General features: G+C 38.1%; 1 protein-coding gene across 6 annotated transcripts in view; it reads right to left on the minus strand.

Annotated features, from left to right (window-relative positions):
* Positions 1-2,730: 2,730 nt before the first annotated feature.
* Positions 2,731-20,824, minus strand: part of LARP4B (La ribonucleoprotein 4B) — a 58,402-nt gene continuing 40,308 nt past the window's right edge. For 5 of the 6 annotated variants that reach the window (XM_055708277.1, XM_055708278.1, XM_005442277.4 and 2 more), the window contains 10 exons: positions 20,704-20,814; positions 20,153-20,206; positions 19,591-19,800; positions 16,414-16,520; positions 15,644-15,898; positions 14,307-14,352; positions 11,021-11,185; positions 7,872-7,996; positions 7,133-7,244; positions 2,731-6,571 (listed from right to left, as the gene is read on the minus strand). In XM_055708277.1, coding sequence (XP_055564252.1) covers positions 6,290-6,571; positions 7,133-7,244; positions 7,872-7,996; positions 11,021-11,185; positions 14,307-14,352; positions 15,644-15,898; positions 16,414-16,520; positions 19,591-19,800; positions 20,153-20,206; positions 20,704-20,814 — 1,467 coding nt within the window. In that variant the 3' untranslated portion in view covers positions 2,731-6,289. The remainder of the gene's footprint in view (positions 6,572-7,132; positions 7,245-7,871; positions 7,997-11,020; positions 11,186-14,306; positions 14,353-15,643; positions 15,899-16,413; positions 16,521-19,590; positions 19,801-20,152; positions 20,207-20,703; positions 20,815-20,824) is intronic. The other variant, XM_014282558.3, reaches the window with a different exon arrangement.

Genomic DNA, 20,824 nt, shown 5'->3' on the forward strand with positions numbered 1-20,824 from the left:
GCCGCTGCGCTGCACGAGCTGCACGCTGGCAGCCTCAGCCCAAGCTACGTAAGTTGAAGTCAGAGACAAAAAGTAAAGAGTGACGAAAGTTTCTCATGTGTGCTACAGCCTCTGAACTGTAGTTCCTGGGAAACACTCCCAGCCTTGGCGTAAGAGCTGGATAGGCTAGACCTGCTGTCTGGGCTCACATCAAGCTGCACAGAGAGCACACATATGACTTTGGCTCCAGTTTTGGAAGGTATTAGACACATTTCATTAGGTATCAATTCCATCCATGTAGATTTCATAGATCTGTCCAGCTTCAGTATGTTTTACAACTCTTAAATTCATCCCTTTATCCCTCCTGCCTCAGAGCATCCTTAGCCACGGTAGATTTGCTACTCTGCAAACACTGCCTACAGTAAATGGGATGTAAAGCCATCAGACTGCAGGATGGTTTCCATACCGTACGTGCGTAACAAGCACACAAAGCAATTTGCCTTTCAAACTGATGAGAATTTAAGAGAGATTAGGGGGCAATTTTATCTTAAGGCTCCCTTCCCCCAGTACATACAGTGAACTGCTCCCAAACCAGTTGTGACAAGATGATGCATAAAGTCTTCTAATAGCCTGCCAATGCGAGACAGATTTAAGATTTAGCACATTTACAGCTCGTACATAAGAATAACCAAAAAGGCTAGAGCAAATCTGCGACCTTTTCTCCTCCCCGTTGTGAAAATAAGGCTCAAAACCGGCCACGCTTGATGAGCTGAGCCATGCTCACCGAGCAAGCAAAGCTACGTTTAAGCCAGGACCTTTTATTTTCCATTCACCTTAAGTTAATCATACAAACACCCCGTTTAATTCAGCTGATATAAGGCACTGTCCCTGCCAGGACCGTTACCACATCAGTCTCCTCTGGGCACCGACTGCGTAGTCCTGACTCGTCCTACGTTCTGCTTATGGTGCAACAACAGCTTCTGACCTGTTTAAAAAAAAACAAAAAACAAACCAAAACACAACACACAAAACCCAAACTTGTTTCTTGGTTGCTTTTCAGACAGGCCAGCGTGCTGCTGTGGGGGAGCCGACAGGAGGGACATAGCACAGCCCAGGCAGGGCAGCCTCTTCACAGCGTTTTCGTGCTTATTTGGCACACGAGTTCAGAACAGTATTCCACACACCACTTCAAAAGGAGCAAACTACTTGGTCAGCTTAGGTTGAACATTGAATTACGAGGTGTATACCCATTCTGAGAGTCGATGCTGCAGTAACTGAGCTACTGTAACCAGATGGCACCAAGGCTCTATACTGCTACGCAGTTTATTCTCCCAGAAGCAGAGATGAAGTGGGTAACGTTACATCCATCTATAAACCAGCAAAATCTGAAATTCAGTCGCTCCCCTGCCTTAAGTGGTTGCACTCATAAAAGCCCAGACGTGATAATCAACAGAAAAGGAGCTTTTAACTTCCAGAGGTTTCTGAAGTAAAAACCTATTAACAGACTTAATATTTCATGAACTTTTTTCTAAAGAAGCCTTAGGATCCAAATTCAATGAGTCACAGTTTCTGCGACAGTAAGTAATCTCTGGATACTCAATTGCATGTGATCTTCCATATTCACTTTTTCTCCTCATGCCCAAGAGGAAACAAAATTTTTTTCAACATGAACATTGGTGCAGCCGTCACTGAACATCTCTTTGTACTAGGGAAAACTAGCACAAGGGGACAGTGCCCTATCTGGTTGTGTGAACAAACAGCTACCCGACTGCTGCCACAGCTGGGCTGGTCCTGAAAAGCCACACTGGGACTACAGCAACACTGCCGACCAATTCCATGTTTTCACACGTTAAGTAATAGAAAACTGATTTCCAAGGGCAAAACAGGATATTCCACGCTGAAGTGAAAACTGGTTGTCTGCAACTACTTGTAGTCCATGACACCACCAAAGCCTAATGTTTAACTGACTATTGTAACATGCAGTGCCCGGTGTACATGGGTATTTCTGCATTGCCCTAATTCTGTTGAGCACACGCTAGTGAGGAAATAAAGCAGCAAGCAGCCTAACCTGTCCAGAAGCTTACAGAGTATCCAGCCTGAAGAATAATACTGCAATACTTCCCAAGATACTTATAGAACACAGTAATTGTTAATACTTCCATGCTCATGTCCTCTGTTAAACTTGTCATATACAGCTAAGAAACCTAAAAAAAAAAATAATTTAAAAGGGTTTCAAGTATTTCCAATATAGAACTTTTACTTACAGGGAGGATATCCCAGCAGCAGTTCTTTCCTAGCAGCATGACCAGGATAAGCAGCGAAACCAGCCAAAGCCAAAAGTAATCCCAGGACTTCTCTGGATTCAAGAGCCAAACAAGCAAAGCACTAACCTAAATGTTAAAATCCATGTTTAAGACCAAGCCAACACCTTATCTAATAATTTGTGGAAAGCACTAATGAAGATTATATCCCCTAGTAAACAAAACATCACATCAGCTTTTTTTTTTTTGTTTTAAGAAGTTAACCACAGTTACCTAGAGATAGATAGGGCTGCCTTCAGAGGTACATTATAGGTAGTCCTGCTGCTGCTACATAGCCTTAGGTGATGGTTGCAACAGCTGCGTTGAAGAAGTAAAGCAAGCAAAGATTTTTTCCCAAAATTAGAAATATACAATTTCCAAAAATGGGAGCAAAAGACAAAAGGTAATAAAAAATACTGCTGAAGAAAGGTTTAATTAAAAAAATCAGGAATTCAACAGTGCCTAAATCTTTATTTTTCATAACCTACATATTTTTTTCAAATTAGACAGTTTTACATTTTTATGACACAAAAGGAAACTTAAATTACTGATAGTTTACATGTAAGCTTGATTCCAGTCTTAATGGAAGAAGAACAAAAACAAAAACCCTCAAGAAGGCTCCCATATTACACTTCTATTTCGTGAATTGGCAGCTGTTAGGTCTCCTTAGAAATCTTCGATTGTCTGCTGCTATTAGTGTAATAGGTTACAAAGCACATAAAAATCCCTAACTGTAGCTAGCTGAAGGAGATACAGAGGAAGGTATGCACCATTACAGTCAGCTGTTGCTCCTGATACACTGCACCACACTCAAACAAGGGCCTTTCTGCCAGCTGCTGAAGTCTTTGAAGGATAATGCAGCAACATAAAAAAATTGCCACTGTTCGTAAGATTTCTAACTGGCAAACGACAGCGTCACAGTGGGGGACTGATCTGAAACAACAGTAAGTTTTAAAAGCAACCTATTTTTTTTTTAACTGAAAGTCTCAGATCCCATTTTGACTTGTTTTCACAATTAAAAGCATGGCCAGAGTCCTACAAGGTAAAATGCCAATTTCAATTACTGTATCCCTGCACCTTTAACTCAGCTACTGCTTTTCGGAGATTTTGAATTTTAAAAGCCACAGTTTAATCCTTCTATGTATCGTAGCAACAGCCTGCATGCAACTTCACAACTCTACTCTGAAAACTCCATTTTGTCACTGAGTGGAAAAAAAAAGAAAAATCTCAAAGTAAAATGCAGTAAGGATAAGTTGTATATTACACAGCTATTTGGCGTGTCACTTTTTTTCTTTTTAAGAAAAAAGCTATAAAAACCACATCAGAGGAAGGTTTAAACTTTCAATGCAACAGACTGTTGCTGGGTAAGCAGTAATTACAGTGTATTGACCTAGCACAAATGGCAGCAGAATACATTAGAACGGCACAACACACCCCGCTGGTGTCAACATATCACCTTAGGTACCAGTTGAGCATTATGACTAGCTGTACACAGTCGCTGTAAGGAACCACTTGTGATTGTTTGCAGCTGGTAAGCCTTTCACTTGCAGCAGACAAACAAAATGAATCATACAGCTGGCCTAAACCATACACAAACCTAGCTGCCATTTTCACTGCCGCTGGGGAAAGGAGAAGCGTATTCAAAATCCAATGACAGAACTAGTTGAGTGGTTTCGGTGACGTTGTCTCAAGAGTCCTATCTCCTCTCACAGCAGTCACAAAGTGCGCTTTTTAAACAAGAAAAATCAGATCCCAGCATGCCCTACTTTGACCAGTTCTGCAGCATACAACAGGCTGGATTTAAACGGTCAACTAGTCACCAATTGATGCTCATAATAGGAAATTTATCAGGAGTCAACTTCTATAGTTACTTTACAGTTCTATGATTCATACGCTAAGGAAAGCACTGATATTCTTGAAAGCAGACAAGTAAGCTTCAGTGTGTATTTTTGTAGCAGTCTAAAATTCTTTCCAATTGAATTTGATTTTATGACAAAATTACAGTTTGACTGCTGAAATTCACTATTTACACTTTTGAATTGGTTACATCACTTGTTTTCAGAAGGACACAGGAAAGTATTTGAGGGCTTTCAAATAAGACTTCTATTCCATTTCCCTTTTGCAGTGAAGAGGCAGAGTCAGTTCAGCACACCAGAATAAAATAAGAAAAAGAAAAAACAACAAATTAAAGTAATATTCAAACCACAACATTTAGTTTATCTACATCCAGCTCAACAGCAACATTTATAATATCAATAATTTTTATCAGATTTTTTCTTTAGGGTACCTTTTTATATGTTCTGATTATTTACAACTGTACAAGCAAAGCACACACTTCCAAGTGCACATATTTAATACAGTATTGACTATTTGCATTTACAGGTTTTTCAACAATCTGAAAAAGATCAACTGTGTAAGATCTTTAAGGTATATTACAAAAACTGCTGCTAGTTCCTGTACTACAGTATGTTTACCCAGTAAGACCAGTGACAATAGATACATACTGTAACTGAGTAATTCTGTATTCCACTCATGCTAACCCTCCACGGGGTCAGACCTCATTAACTCTAAGCTGTCTTGTACAAAAGTTAAGGCAAAGTCATTTTCAAGTTTAAATAAAATTCAAGTCTTTAAATATTGGATGGAAATAATTCTTTAAAAAAATCAGTTGTTTAAATAAACATTTTTGTGGAATAAACTGTACTGTCATAATCAGCAGGAATGATTTTTGTCTGAACTTCCTGCAGTTTAAACACTTAAAGAAAAACTTTAGGCATTTTAAAACAAAAATAATTTATATTCAACTTTATTAGAAACTCGCTAATTTAGTGCATCCTTGTCCTTCAGAAAGCGCATCACTTCTAAAGTAAATAAGTGTGAGAAACCTCATCCCAGAGGTAAATATCAGGGATCTCTTCCTCTACCACACAAAACAAACACCATTATCTCACGTCTTGAAAAATTCAAATCCATATGCCAATGCTCGTAGTTACAGGAAGACGTCAACACAAAGCTGACTAAGATATGGACTCTTTCAAAGAGCACTTGGGGCAGAGTTTAAAAAAAAAGTCTACACAGAGCACAGGGGTAACCAGAACATACAGCGCTGACTCAGTTAACTCCCTTACAAGCACAGGGAAGCTAAGGTTATCACAAGAAGGCTACAGTGCTTTCTCCTGATAACACCCACTAACAGGCTTCACCACCATAGAAGCTCACAGACTTAATTCTTTCTATTCACAATGTGCTTTGTATTTGCAAATTATAACATCAGTTTTATTCTGGAGTGAGAAGATGGTTACTTGCTTGCAGTAAGTCGAAAAAGGAAGTATTTTAGAAAGACTGCTATGGTGCTCCGTAGGATTCATTTTGTGTGTGCAAAACATCAATAGAAGATTAAATTTTTAAAAATGCTAGAAACAACTACTCATTTAACCTAAAAGTGCAAGTTTGTTTGCTGACACTTAGTACAGCAGCCCAATAAAAAAAAAATCTTCAAGGTCACATACTAATTAATAAAATATGTCTACTTCCTTGCACTCTACACACTAGCTGCCGTTACCAGTCTTTTGGACACTTTAGATATGTACTTGCAGACCAGTTTATTAAAAATATTGCAGCAGCACGTTTCTGCTTAACAGTTTAGAAAAAACTCACTATACAGAGCTTGCACTCACACAGCCACAGAGAGGCTTAATAAAAAGTTGATTTTTTTTTAAAGACGAATATTTTACATCTTGAAAAAAAATAATCACACTAAGCTTCACCTCCAATTAAGCACCAACCTAAATGTAAGGTTTAGAACAACTATCCAGAAATATCCAGAAAAATAGAATGTTTGTTCAAGAGGGGAAAAAGTATTTCACAGAAAAATAACTTGCAGGCATTGTTATATGCCTAGTATCACTGCAAGCTCCTAACCAGCAACTCATTCTCAGGTATCTTAGTGGGAACATGGGTTTAATTTGTGGGAAGCAGACCTCTTTTCAACTCCCTCCCAGGTGTTAGTTTCACTGAGGAGATTTTGGAGGGGTACTCTGTTCTTTGTTTAAGCGTTTGCCAACGGCTGGAGGTGATGATCTGCGTCCTGACTGTCTCCTCTGGTCTTTGGGTTGTCCAGGATGTGACTTTGCAGGAGGAGGTTCTCTGTTTTTCTCTATTGTTTCTGTGGGCTTTCTTTCATCTTTTCCACATGCTACAGTGTTTGGCTTCTGCTCCTTCTGGGGTTGCAACGTAGGAGGATCTTTAGTTGTTCTCTGGCAAATTTCTGCATAACTAGGTTTTCGCAGTTCCTGTGAAATCAAAAGCAAACAGGACAGTGAAGTTAAGGCATCCTGAGGAAAAATAAAAATCATTTACTTTTATGAACAAAAAAGGTAAAAATCTTTGCCCCAAAAGACCGCTGCAGTAAAATATGCAGATGAGGGCATGAGCACGAATTTTACAGAAGTTGTACAGACAATAAGGTTCAAGACAAGGTAAAATGCAAAACAGTATGCCAGAAAAATTGGGTACTGTGACATGGCAAAATATTTCTGATTCAAGCAAACTAAGACAGCTGAAAGACAATGAATACTCTTGTTTAAATACCAAGTTATGTATTAACGCTTCTACCTCAAGGATACTACCAAGAAGAGAATTCAGACAGAGCTATCATTCACCAAGTTATTTTAAACATTTTTGCAGTGTTAACTGCATAATTGTATCGTGCAAGTAATCACGAGGCCACCAACACAAGTTTAAGGATACTAGGCTCACATGATTAAGCAACACTGGGTAGCAATGAAAGCAATATTCTGTTAAAAGCATCAAACTGGATCATTAAGAGAAAGTGAAGTAATAAGGTCACTTACTATGGCAGCCCCATTGACTTGTACCGATTTACATGCAGTGCTGAGTGTGGAAGAAGAAAGCCTTTCTGTACTCTGTGTCTCTCTCTGCTGTTTATCCACAACCTTGGAGTCCCTGTAAGCATCCAGCAAGAAGCAAGGCTCATGAAAAGCAAAACTTCAGGATAGATGAATAATCTAATAATGGGTGTAAAGCTGTTGAGTATGATTATAAGAAGTTACAGCTATAGTTTGCCTAGCACATAATGACTAGCATTGCATTTAAAAATGCTATCAAATATTAAAGAAAAGATATTCCTGTGGAATTTGACACTATTTGTAATTTGCGACATTGATAGCATTTGATTGTTATCTTAACACCTCTATTTGATTTGCAGGTTCTAAATAAGGTCTTACTGAAAGCTTTATTTATTGTATGGGCAATGATACTGCCCACAGGACCATAGGTTTACCCTCTATGCTTCAAAGACAGTAAGGTATTCATTAAACTTCTAAATACTTGCAGAGACTGAAACAGCACAAAATTTGTCTGCTGAATGACTGACTGAATCTCTATTATGATACTGTTCAGAAATTAAGCTTTATTGTCTTTATTACAAGTATAATATGCAACAAAATATTATTCTTTTCACTGATCAAGATTTGAATAGCCATTTACAGTGTTCCACTGATCCTTCTGATGAGAGAAAATGGAAATGTGATTCTGAGCAGAATAATTACAGCTATGTAATTAAGTGCTTACTCAGAAGACGGGGATGGCGAAGGAGACCTTTCAAACGTCCTGGGCAATGTAGAAGAAACTGGCAACAACGGCTCTCGAGGAATTCCCGATGAAATAGTGTTTGTACTTGCATCCACATTAATGTTCTAAAGGAGGGGAAAAAAAAGAAGGGCAATCTTAATATCTGATATATGGTTTACCTGAAGATTAACACAATCAGTAAACAGTTTACAAGTTGATTTATAAAGGTGAATTGACCGTAGGAAGACACAGAAGGATCCAATGTATCTATTGTAACAAAAGAGATTTTTCCTTTATAATTATTTGGAAACACAGACAAACAAAATCGCACACTGTGGCTCCTCCCCCCAAAATTGGGGGAGGAGCCACAAAAATTAATTCCCTTTGGGACATATCTGGATGACAAAAGTCACTTCATTCAACCTGGCAAATTCGGACCTGCTGGTGACAAAGCAGGCTTTGTTCCTCTTCACATGACCATAGGTAGCCTATTAAGGTGTAAGTCTCCTGGAGTTACGCACCAAGAATCATCATCTTCAAAGCTCTAGCTCTGCATCATCCCAAATAGCTGGTGCTAAAACATACTAACCTTTTTTAAAAAAAAAAAATGAAGCTTTTGCAAACTAGGATACGACCATAATTTGAAAGTCCTTTTCTTATGCTGTAAGGGTGATCTGCTACGAAGCAGAAGAGGGTTTTTTTTCATAGCCCTTAAAAGATTCTGGTAGGGCCAAGTGATACCGTGCTTCCAGGTAAAAGCCAAATAGGTTCAAGATACATACATAAATATATATTGTCACAAAATAAGAAAAGAGAAAGACTTTATCTTGAAAAATGGATTTCTGACATTTATAACCATTTTGGTGGTGGTGGTGGGTTGGGTGTTTTTTGTTTTGTTTTTTAATGAAGTGCTGTGTCCTTTGTATTGCTTCTGACCTGTCTGACTCTAGAACCAGAACAGATTCTGGTAGCAGATGAGAGTGTAGAAAACATGAGACTCCTGTGGTCACTGTTACAAAGGAAAATGGTATTTGACGACACTGTTTCAAACCAGGCAGCATAGATTACTGCAGTAGATCTAAGCCTAGTTTTACTCAAAGTAAAACCATAAAAGGTAGGATGTTCAGAAATAAAAGAATAGCTTCTAAAGTTTTAGTTTTACTCATTATAGTAGTGTGTGCAAAGCCTTGAGACTGCAAGTTGCTGAGCATTCCAGCCAAGTTCAAAACTGTAGGTGCCTGGTCAAGCGTGAATAGCTTCAAGTCAAGCAGACATGCAAGTGCTGTTCCTAGGCCAAAACACTCAGCCCCTGGTCTGTCAGCACTGCAGTTTCCTAGTTAGAAAATGTGGGATCATTAACACCTGCCATTCCCCAGACCTACATCTAGAAGAGCACCATAAAGCAAAGCGCATGAAGATGATGATGCATGGATAACAACCGTTGGAAACACGCAACTTAAGTTCACTCAGCTTTTGTACGTTGGACTTGCCCATCTATAAAGAGTAGCACTGTGTAACCCTACATCAGGTGACATGAAAAAATTCTGAGATCAAAGTGAAAAACAGCCGGTATACATTGGCAAGATTCTAATGTAAACTCAAACACCTTTGTAGTAGAACTCAATCAGTCTTTGGTATCAGTTGCTATTACCTCATTCCTTATTAACACCAACAAGGAAAGACAGCACAACGCGTTTCTTCCATACAATGGTATAGACTAACTCATGCAAGCTGGAGAAAAAAATTAGGACATCAAAGGAAACTTTTTAATGTAACAGTGCATCGCATATCGTAAAACCTTGGTGCCTGACCTCTACAGAGGTCTACAGAGGTATAGACTGCCTCTACAGAGAAGAAGTGTAAGTTCTTTACATTAAGTGCAAAGCAAGTGCTAGATTTTTAATGGGAGAAGCAATGGGTTTTCAGCCGTGGCATCAACAGCAAGTGCTGGAATTATATTTAAAACCTGAAATAAGGTAATAAAAAACACTTCAGAAATAGAGGTAAAATACTTTAAAAATAGGTCTTGGCCAGGAACAGACTACAGTCTGGAGTACTCACTGACACTAAGTTAAACTCTGCTCTTATCATGGCACTGTCCTGCATATTCCCCCTAAATGCAACCCTGGAACAGTTGTCCCTGTTACCAACTGCAGGAGACAACAGATGGCTTGTCTGCGCAATCGCTGCGCCTGGTGCAGGCTGCCCTGCCGCTTCCTTTCTTTACCAACACACACCCTCCCTACCCACCCTTGATATGTGGGCACCAAAGAAAACACTTCTGCAATAAACTGGTTTTAGAGACCAGGCAGGAGAGATACTGGTGTTTCACCATGTTGCTTTACATTGCTGTATCCAGGGGTTAATTTCTTCAGTTGTGGTACAGCTAGAAAAACACAAATTAAATTAGAGCTACCAAAAAAAGCCAATATAGACTTCCATAGCCTAGACTGTTCCATAGTACACAGGGTTATTAGATGAGTCTTGAGAGAGGAGAACTGTCACTCACAAGTGGCATGGTAGAGAGAGTTCTAAACCAAATCTTTGAACAGCTACTGAACATTAATTTTCAACTGCATCTCTACTACATCTAGAAAGCAGTGGTTGCCAAGTCATTCTGGTATATTTTTATCTTTCCAAGTAATATGACAAGACAATGCTGGGATCCAGCTGGTTTTGGTAACAGTTCTTGTTCCAGCTATGCTGCTTAGTGTACTGAGATTATGTAGGCAGCTTCTTTATATTTCAGTGCTTAAAAGTTTGTCTCTGTCACTTTAAAGTGTTTTATATAAATCTCAGAAGTCTAACTTTCGAACATGAGGAAAACTTTTATCACATATTTTTCACCTGAGTCTATCAAAAAGCCTGAGGCAATTACGAACAGCAAAGAGCATATTTTCTAATCTCTGCTATTAACATCTACTTATACTGGTGCTCATACTCCCAAACTATTTCAAAAGGAATACTCAACAAATTTTAAGATATAAGTGAAGAAGGCAGCAGCACATCATTTGACCGCTATCTTTTAAAAGCATTTCTTAGGACCCATGCAAATCCACAAGTCTTTTCCATGTACAAGCCACCAAATCTGAAAACAAGAGATATGCAATGCTTTGTTTTCCCAACAAAAATGAACACTGGTTACTCACTCTTTCTTTTGACGTTCCTATTACCACGCTGGATAGCCTGTTTTCAAAAAGGTCTTCAGTCTTTAAATTGCCAGCAGCCCCAGGTAATGGAGGAAAGCTAGATAAACCCAATTCAAAGCTAGGAGACGGAGGTTTTGGGGGTGGTGGAGACTGTGTTTGGCCTCTCTGGAACAGAAACAACATGTTGAGGTTACTGCACTGGATGACAAAGAGACAGACGTGGAACTTCACAGGTATAAATCAAATGCAAAATACAGTTTGAAGCCCTAGAGAGGCCTCCCCCATCCCACCTCCCAAGAAAACGATACAGCACTCAGGAATAGATACTTTCATTTTTCACTGCTGCCCTTAAAATATTTAACTGTTATTTAAATGTGATGGCATAAGCATCCTTAGATATTTCATATGCGTAAGTTTTAGTGATACTGGTAGAATAAGAGAAGTCTTCTTGCCAACCCTTCCTTCAGGATGGACACTTACACTGACAGATAGCAAAACAGAATGGTTTAGATATCATGATATAGTGAAAATATAAAGCACATTTATGTGGTTGGTAACATTCTAAATGAAAGGCAGGAGTCAACAAGAATCTTTTATCATGTTCAGATAAATTAAGAAGTGGCAAGAGAGCATGCCTTGCATGTAGTGTAGACAACATGCAATTAATATGAATTTACATGGTCACTTCACAAAAATGCAAAGATAAATGTCAAAACTATTGCTGAAACAATGTGAATTTTTTTAACTAAATCTAAGAAAAACAATATCCCAGCAAAAAAAAAGTCTGCTAAACACAACTATTTTGCAATACAGACAGCAGGCAGTTCAGGAGTTGAGTACCACAATTAAAGACTACTTGCAAGGACCACTTGTAAGGATTTATAAAGCTAAATGCTCTTTACACTGAAAAAATAAAATCCCTTCTGTAATATGCTGTAACTGAAGTTAATTGTTAACTTCTTCTACATCATGTAAACAAAGTAGTAACTGTTTCATGACTGCTCAGGCCTGTGTTAAGGTCATCTCATCTGCAGAATACCAAATGCAAAGCATTTTGAGACCATTCCTATTTTGAAAAGGAAAATATAAGTATATAGTCAAAATGGTCTGAATGCAAGAACAATGCTTCTGGACAGAAATGTGCTGCACCACTTACTGTTCCCCCACACACCTTCCTCCTCGTGAAGAGCAACAGATACAAAACTACCCTCAAGGTCTTTTCAGAAACTACAGTTCATGTCAAAAGAAGCATGTGTCAAGAGGGAAGCAGGGAAAGAACAGAGGCAAGAACAACTGCAGCTCCTAGGACTGCTACTGACCCAGCATTACCTGCCAGAACACAGTTTAAGAGCACTACAGGAATGGAGGCTGCAAACCTCCAAAAATATAAGTCAGATGACCTGTCAAAGGGTCACAGTGGGAGACTACACTTAATCCAGCTCAAACTGCAAGAGGAACAACCTTTTTTTTTTTTTTTTTTTTTGCTTTTTTAAGGAACTATTCTTCAAATCACAGCACTTAGTTTTCTTAAAAGGGGACTGAAGTCCTCAATAGATAATGCTTCTGTATTTTCTACAAACATTTTAAGTTATAAAGAATGGTCCTAAAAAGCCCAACATATTAAGAGACAAGTAGTATGAACATATTAAATTAGGGGAATTACATGGATTTTAAGCTGCATACTGCATAACATTTCTCAAATCAACTTATGACAAGTTGAGAAACCTGCTTATGTCTTTATGTCTACAGTCAATTATAATCCAATAAAAAGGTTCATGCTTTCTCATGCAAGTACGCATACTCTAATTTTTCCTTGAAAAAATAAAAATCAAAAGTTGCCACTATTCAAGCACAACTGGTTGCAGTTGTGTCCTGTGTACACTATATCTAGTCACTACAGCATCATACAAGAAACAGGACCCTGGATTCAATTACTTCTATAGTCTAAAGGGGTCAAGTGTTAATCCTTCACTTCAGAGTATGCTCCTGCCCAGTGTACACAGTTGTGGGTGTGCAGCAGGTCTCATCTCTGTTCAAGTCACATTACTGGGCAGTACAGACGAAAGATTCATGGGTCTGAAGAGACTAGAAGGAACCTGGCTGCAATTAAATCCTGGGGCTGAGAGAAAGGAACTGTGGATCTCCAAAGAAGTTATGTCTACCAGTTTTACATTCAAAGTTAACATAGCTTTTACCGTCAGCTAAGTCAGAAGAACATCTCTGCTCAGTAAGAGCGTCCAAGGTAACCCTTTCACTCCAGCCACTCACTTATATGCCTAACCTGTACCACTTTCTTGTTCTTCCAAAGACAGAAAATAATGTTTATAGGAAAACACCAAACTAAAAATTCAAGCAGCTTTGAATGGGCAAGAGAAAGCAGTATTGAGAGTCCTACATGCAATCTGATCTCACTGAGCTTTGACAAGTTTGACAAGAACTAAAAGCAACCAAAGGGAAGGAACCACTTGCCACTTCATGCTTTCCAAACCTTGATGCTCCTGCATCCAAGTCCCCCAAGGCTACTCAAGTGCAGGAGCCACAAATCCACAAATGCAATGATTCCAGATCTTTGAGAAAGTGTTATGGCTCATGCCGTGGGGTTACTTTGCAACTGTAACATGAGTAAGGGAATACTCCGGTTCAAACTCAGGAACACGCTGTGTGTGGCAAAAAAACCCAGACACTTCCTGCAATTCATCAAATCAAACCTTAAGTCTTACCAAAAAATTACAATTTTTTTCTTCTACACAGTATCTAGTCAAGCCTTTTTAAGTATCAAGGTTATTTAGGTATTCACCTTGGATTTCAGTTTACCAAAACTAGTATTTCAGTAGCGTTAGTACACCCCTACCAAGTGGTACTTGGAAAGGATTTAAGAAACAGAACTGACCATTTAGTAACTATCATTCTTGCTATACATTATGTCACATGAATCTATAAGATGTTCTTCAACATCTACACAAATGATAATCAAGTATTAGTGGTTTGAACTTAGTTATTTAGCTCTCCCTAAATATGTCAGCTGGTATGCTGACAAAGTAACACTAAGATGGAAATTTTTTGCTAGTATAGAGCAAAAGGTAATTTTAACTTTTTCCTGACTTCTGCATTAACAATCTTCTCTGACACCCAAATGCAATAAGCTCACATGACTGCTGTCTTCAGTCAACTGTGACATACAATTGCTTGCGCAAAAACTCATCTCACCTGCTACTCCACATAATATCCATACTATTGCCTTGTTACCCTACTTTTATTATAGATTAATACAATCATGAACACTCACTGTAAACTTGTCCTCCCTTTTCTTTCGGTAGCCATATGAGTTTTTCCTAAGGGAAAGAAAGCAGTTATTAGAACCTTGCCTATAGATAAATGGAAGGCAGTTGGCAAAACCAGGAGAAATTAATTCAAAAATTTATTTCATCTATCTTCATTCTAGACAGGTTATTAAAAAAGTGTTTTAGGGAAAAATTAAAGGTAAGGATCTTATACAAGTCAGCATAAGAATACAGTGGTCACAAATAATTCCGGCATTTAAAGCATCTCTGTGCCGATTACATATAAGGCTTAGACAAAACCTTTCAATACCCAAAGTAAAGGGTTTGTCTTTTTGATGGCTGTGCACCTTTGAAATACAGCTATTTTCAAGTCCTGTAAAGCCCCTCCAAAGCATTTTCAGCACTTCTCCCCCAGCCCTGCTTCAGCTAAAGCCCCTCCACACAGCAGTTTGAAATCTGCAGTGCGTTCTAATGTTTCAATCTATTTTGTTTTCTACTTGACTTAAGTACTGACAATTCCTGTACATTTTCATACTCCACTTAAGCAATCTTGTTTTCTATATCCTTAATCATACTCTCACATCCACTAGTTACAACACAATTTGGCAAAACAGATTTAGACAAGTATTACAATCCTTGCACAAAATCCCCACTTAATTTTGCAGTGATACAACACAAGTCTAATATAGAATCATCTGCAAAAGACTTAAGATATTTTCCAATTCAGTAAGTCACTCGATGTGATTTACTTGGAGACAAAAACACAGCCATTATTAAACAAAGCTGCACAGTACTTTTATAAAGCACTTAGAACTGTACAGTACTGAATAAATTCCAGGATAAGCCTGCTAAATTCTCAAATTAATATTGGTGCCACCAATTTTCAGCTCCCCAGGTGAGGTTTTTTTGGGGTTTTGTTTGGTTGTTTTTAACCTGCATAACAATAGTTTTCTTTGAATGTAATCTTTTTTCCTTCATCCATACCAATCCATCACCTTTGTTGTTGTAAATTTCTAATTTGGGCAAAATTCTGACCTTTCAACTGAAAAAATTAACAATGAGCACTGCTAGTACAGGTTCAGGTGCACAGCCTACACTGCTTAACAACGGAATGGGCAGACCTGCTTCATTAAATTCAAACAATCTGTAAAAACTTTTTTACAACAGATGAAGAAAGGACAGAGGATTAGATGTTATCTTACAGCTGTAAATTGTTCGTCAGTTGCCATTGACGATTTTCATTTGGTAGGAAAGCATGCAAGTCCACTTTGCTTATGTTCTATCTTCAGCACTTTAGAAGCAGCAATACCAGGTTCAGAGGACAACCATCGAGGACACTCACCTTCCTCTACCTAATCCAGGAGACGAGTCAACACTGGTCTGTTCCATCCGTCCAGTTCCCACTTCCCTCTTGGTGTAACTCGTAGTAGCATTCTGCATCCGTGTCCTGTTTTGTCCCGGCTGCCGCGTCTGTGGACTCCTGACGCCATTGATTAAACGATCAGCAGAAAAGTTGAATATTGTAGGACTGTCTAGAAGCCCAGGTCCCCTTTCTGCACTGGGTATTGTATGTCGTATATGAGACTTGCTAGGATTCCTACAAATTCAAAAGTCATTTCAACATACGTACTATGAGAGATCTTCTGAGGCCTAAGGCTATACACAGAATTGAGAAGAAGCAAGGTCTTTAGTCCTTTATTGCAAATTTATAAGAATGAAAAATATCCAATTTAATAGGTCATGTGAATTCCCAAAATTAACCTTTTCGCTGTCTTTTTTCAACTATGGCTTTACTAAAAACTACTTGAAATTGAAAATACTATACAAATAATCCTTCCTGCTGATCACATGCCATCATTCAGTGTATTTCATCTGAATGCCCTAGATCACGGAACAGACAAGTTCTCAGTTTTCAGACAGTCCATTTACATTTAGAAACAGTACATCCACTAACAGCAGCACCATCTGCCCTTTGGCCTCACTTAACCTTGCACCACGGTCAATTTCACAAGTATTTTCAAGTTAGCTGGTGTCACAAAAATAAGCAGATTAAAAGCCCACGAGCCAAATACTAGAATAGTACGTATATTGTTAAAAGATTTTTGAACTTGCCTGTTCCTGGGAGGATATTGTCTGAGCGTAGTCAATGGAGAAGCAGCAGGCTTAAAGGTTGGAGATGTGAACCCATTGATAAAACCAGTATTTGGAAACGGCGTTACCTGAAGAATACATTGCATGCTCATAATTACAAACTGAGTACTATTTTTTCTTAACCCCATACTTCACATCATTCTATACAGGGCAGTACTTAAAACGTTGGCTCAAACAGCAATACAGCATTTGTCCAGTGCCTTGTAACCAGCTTAGAAAATGCTGGGTTTTGAGAAGACATATTCAAGCTCTGATGATTGGAAAACGTTGAGCCAAAATTCTTGGCTGTAAGCAACACTCCTATATCACACCATACTATGCACGACTTCAGACTACAGAGATCCTTCATCAAAGAGTAACCTACACAGCCTGTAAGTTTTTCTTCTAATTTATGTGTGAATCCCTCCCAAAAAAGAACAAAAATTGGTTTTTAGTCCCTCATTCTACGTATCTTCCATGTGACACCTAAATAAAGTCTAGAGAGTAAGTGGATGTTGAATAGGCCTCTGATTCTTTTCACATCTTACCACATTATTCTACATGTGAATTACTGTCTTGTTGCCTGAAGAAGCAACATTAGCAAAAGATTTTTTGGGGTGGGTGCATATCCATGTCTTGTATTAACAAGATACCTACAAACTTGAAACATGTTCATAGTAATTTCTGCAACCTCAACTAGCACACTTTCTTTTTTTCAAAATGAATGAATGAGTTTCGTTTAGGAAGTGTTATCATTAGCAACAGCAAATGCTTGTCTTTGTGCCCTGAAAACAGGCAAAATGCAGAACAGTAAGACTTGTACGTAGCATTCCTTCTACAGTTAATTAAATGATGAGAAACAGCTGGGATTAAGACCATTTTCTATAAAGGTATCTTTAAGCTTGTCTAACCTTTCTTGCAAAAGTTAAAGCAAATCGCTAATCAATGAAAAAAGTTTAACACCAAAGCTGTCATGTTGAACTACTGTTAGTCTAACCTAGCATTTGCTGTCATGTGTGCTATCTCAGACTCCAAAAATAGGCCATTAGAAGTTTAATAAAGCTATTTTAGGAACAAAGTTTCATCAAAATACTGCTTTGAAGTGCTTTCTGCTTTAATAGTTACAACTTGAGCACTGTAAAATTCAATCAAAACTAGTAACTAGTGAACCTGTATGAGAAGACATTAAGCATACTAAAGGAAAACAAATTCAACTCATTGCTTAAAGGGACTCTAACAATATTCACCCCTTTTCTTTAAGAAAGGGTGACTTTTTTTTGAGACAAAAATGTCATTTTCATTTTCCAGTAACAGCAAAAGTATAAATTTGCTTTCTCCACAGAATTCATCTGGCTCATATAAAGTACACTTTTTTAATACAAGCAGGAGAAACCAGATCTTCTTAGTACTATTAAGTACTTGAAGAAGTAGGTAGGTTTAGAATTTTGAGGACAAGTGTTACCATATTCTAGTTTCAGAACTAAAACTGGATGTCCATGCAAATGGGTGTATTAAATCTCTAATAAATCAGACAAAGCATTGTTAGTGTTTATGCTAAGGCACAAAAGAAATTTCTGCTATATTTGCACACAAGTCTACACACAAACTGCAACCCTGTCTCATGGAAATTATTCCTGTGTGATAGTCTCTCATGGTCTCTGTTCTCAAGCAATTTCTATTCAAATATAGCTCTTCCTATAAAAGGTTCAAGAAACATATTAATGTACACAAAATGCAGCTAACCAATGACAATATGCTGCAGAACAGCAGGAGGTAGAGCTCTGCTAGCTGGTTTCTTAAGAAAGGTATGAGATCTTTAATGCTGGCAAACTTGAATCGTCTTCCCCCAAAGGCCAAGACTAGTAAGCTTTCTGGAACACAAAAAGTTCCAGGATGACATAAGGCAGATACACACTGTGCTGTGCTTGAACCTGTGGCCAATTAATCTATGTCTTCTACACCAATGCCATCCAACTACTTCACTATCCCACAGCAAGTCTGTGCAGTGGTCAATCTTAGTTATCTAGAGGTAGAACAGTTTTCACTGCTGCTTAATAAGGTGGCTTTTCTCCTGAAACAGCATCATTCACTGTGCTACCCTGTCTCCTCCGCATTCTTCATCTCCCTGAAAAAGCCTCCCCCTGCAAGGGTTCTGGCTACCTTCCCTGCGCGTAAAGTATTTAGCACACCAACTTTTTAATTAGCTTGCTGTTTGTTACACGAGAAGTTTGCTCAAGTTTGTTCAAGGACACTTTAATCCTCTGCCAAAAAAGCTCCAACAAAGCTTCTAGTTTTGAGCATTGCTACCCTAGTTTTTTAGCTGCAAGTCAAGAGGCATTTACAGAGGGGAGAAAGAGGTTCCACATAGAGCAAACAGTCTCCCAGTCATTACAGAAAGCTATATTCACATTAGCTTCTGTAGGGTAACAGCGACAGCAGACTACAAAGGCCAAGGTAATTCTGATGGGACTGTCACAGTGGAGGAAAAGATGAAAGCAGCATTCCAGCATGTATTGGACATCTCATTAGCATATATATGGTCTTATTGCTATCACTCTAGCTCTAAGACTTACCGATAGCCCCTTTAAGAAAGTTGTTTTTTTTTTTAATTAAGCAATTGAAAAGTGAGTTATTTTTTAAAGTAATTTTATTTTTTATTGCCAAACAAGATGTTACTTTTGCACAGAAAATATTTTGCTTTTAAGAACATGCTGAATAAGGTAATTCAGCATGTTAACCTGGAACTTCATTTTCTTGCTGAAAGATCAATATACTAAGGTATCCTTATTTATCTGATTCCATTAAGTTTATTCAGTACATATCAGAATTGTTTTTTCTCCTAGTCACATACATTTTCTGAAGATCTAATTTCTAAGGAGGCTTTTAACCATTACTAAAAGAAGTCTTTAGGAAAGATACGTTTTGGTAATGGCTAGTTAATAATCTTTACTAAAGAACTGCCTCAAAAAGTTCAAGAGAATCACACTGCAGCCTGAGACCAGATACAATCTTCAAATAATTCATCTTGAACACCATGGGAAGAATTTTAAAGAACTTTTTCAAGAATCAGTATCTTAAACTCCCCCTTTCGGGATACATATGCTTCCTATACCCCAAGACTTAAAAAGAATGCACCCGTTTGATAACCAAGAGACTTACCAATGAAGGGTCAAGGTAGCTGTGTGTGGCTGACCAGGTCTGTGGGCCAATTAAGCTGTACAATGGAAACTGCTGATGGGGGCTGTATACCGGAGGTAAGTAAAAGGATGTTGTGTAACGCTGCTGTGTGTAGAGGTTCATATCCAGAGGTCTATATCCATTCTTTGGCAAAAATGTGTTTATAGCTATTGCCTTTGCTTTTATCCTTGCCTGCAAAGGAGATTAGATTATTTATTACAGCAGCCTTTCAAATTAAATCAAAATGGTTCAAACTAGCAGCTCTCAAACTTCTACTGGACACTTGTCAAGTCACTGCATTCTCCTTCAAGGAAGGCAGAAACAACTGAATGCTTCCCTGTTGGCCTGATGGTGGGATGCATGTACCACCGCCAGAAGGGAAGAAAAGGAGAAGTAAATGGCATGTGCTACATTTCAAAGCCCATCTCCAGCTCAAATGACTACTCAGATTGGACCACTTAAATTTGTATTAGAAAACAGCATGAGCCCCAGAATATATACACAACATGCCCATAAGACACCCCTCCCATAAAGCTCTATTTACCTTAATTGGTTTTCCTTGGAAAGTTTTCACTTCTTCTCTAAGGTATCTGTAAGCCTTTAAAAAAGTAATTATAAAATTTGTCAAATAATTTCAACAAAGGAAACTTAAGTCTTGAGTCTAAGCCTAACCTAAGGCTAATTCTTGAAGCATCTGCTAGTTAGACTATAGAAAACCCTCATATGTAATCTGCATTTGGCAAGATTTAAGTTATTGTTGAAGTGCTTCAGTAGCATTAAAACAAGATTAATTTTTACGATCAAAGCATTTCAATGTGTCATACAATATATCAATATTCTTACTACAAAAAAAAATAAAATACAACTGTTTGTATACAGCCAGGATAGGTGAACAAGATAACACTCTTACAGGGTTATGTTTAATAGTACTGATAACTGGATATTAGCTAAGGAGAAGCACTACTGGTTTTAGAAGTTTCAGTATTTTTCTTTTAAAATTTTTACATATTTGTAATATACTTTAAAACCCATCAATCCACTCTCATCCCACCCTTGTTTACTGTTATATTCTAAAATGATTCAAAATAGTCTTACCTGCTGTGCATCAGCTTCCGATTCAAACGTGATGAACCAATTGTCATTATAGGCAAACTCACAGTTGATAAACTTAGGCAAATTATCTCCTTTGAAAAGTGCTTCAACCTCCTAAGGAAAG

The sequence above is a fragment of the Falco cherrug genome, chromosome 4, assembly GCF_023634085.1.
Source record: "Falco cherrug isolate bFalChe1 chromosome 4, bFalChe1.pri, whole genome shotgun sequence".
Lineage (NCBI taxonomy): Eukaryota > Metazoa > Chordata > Aves > Falconiformes > Falconidae > Falco > Falco cherrug.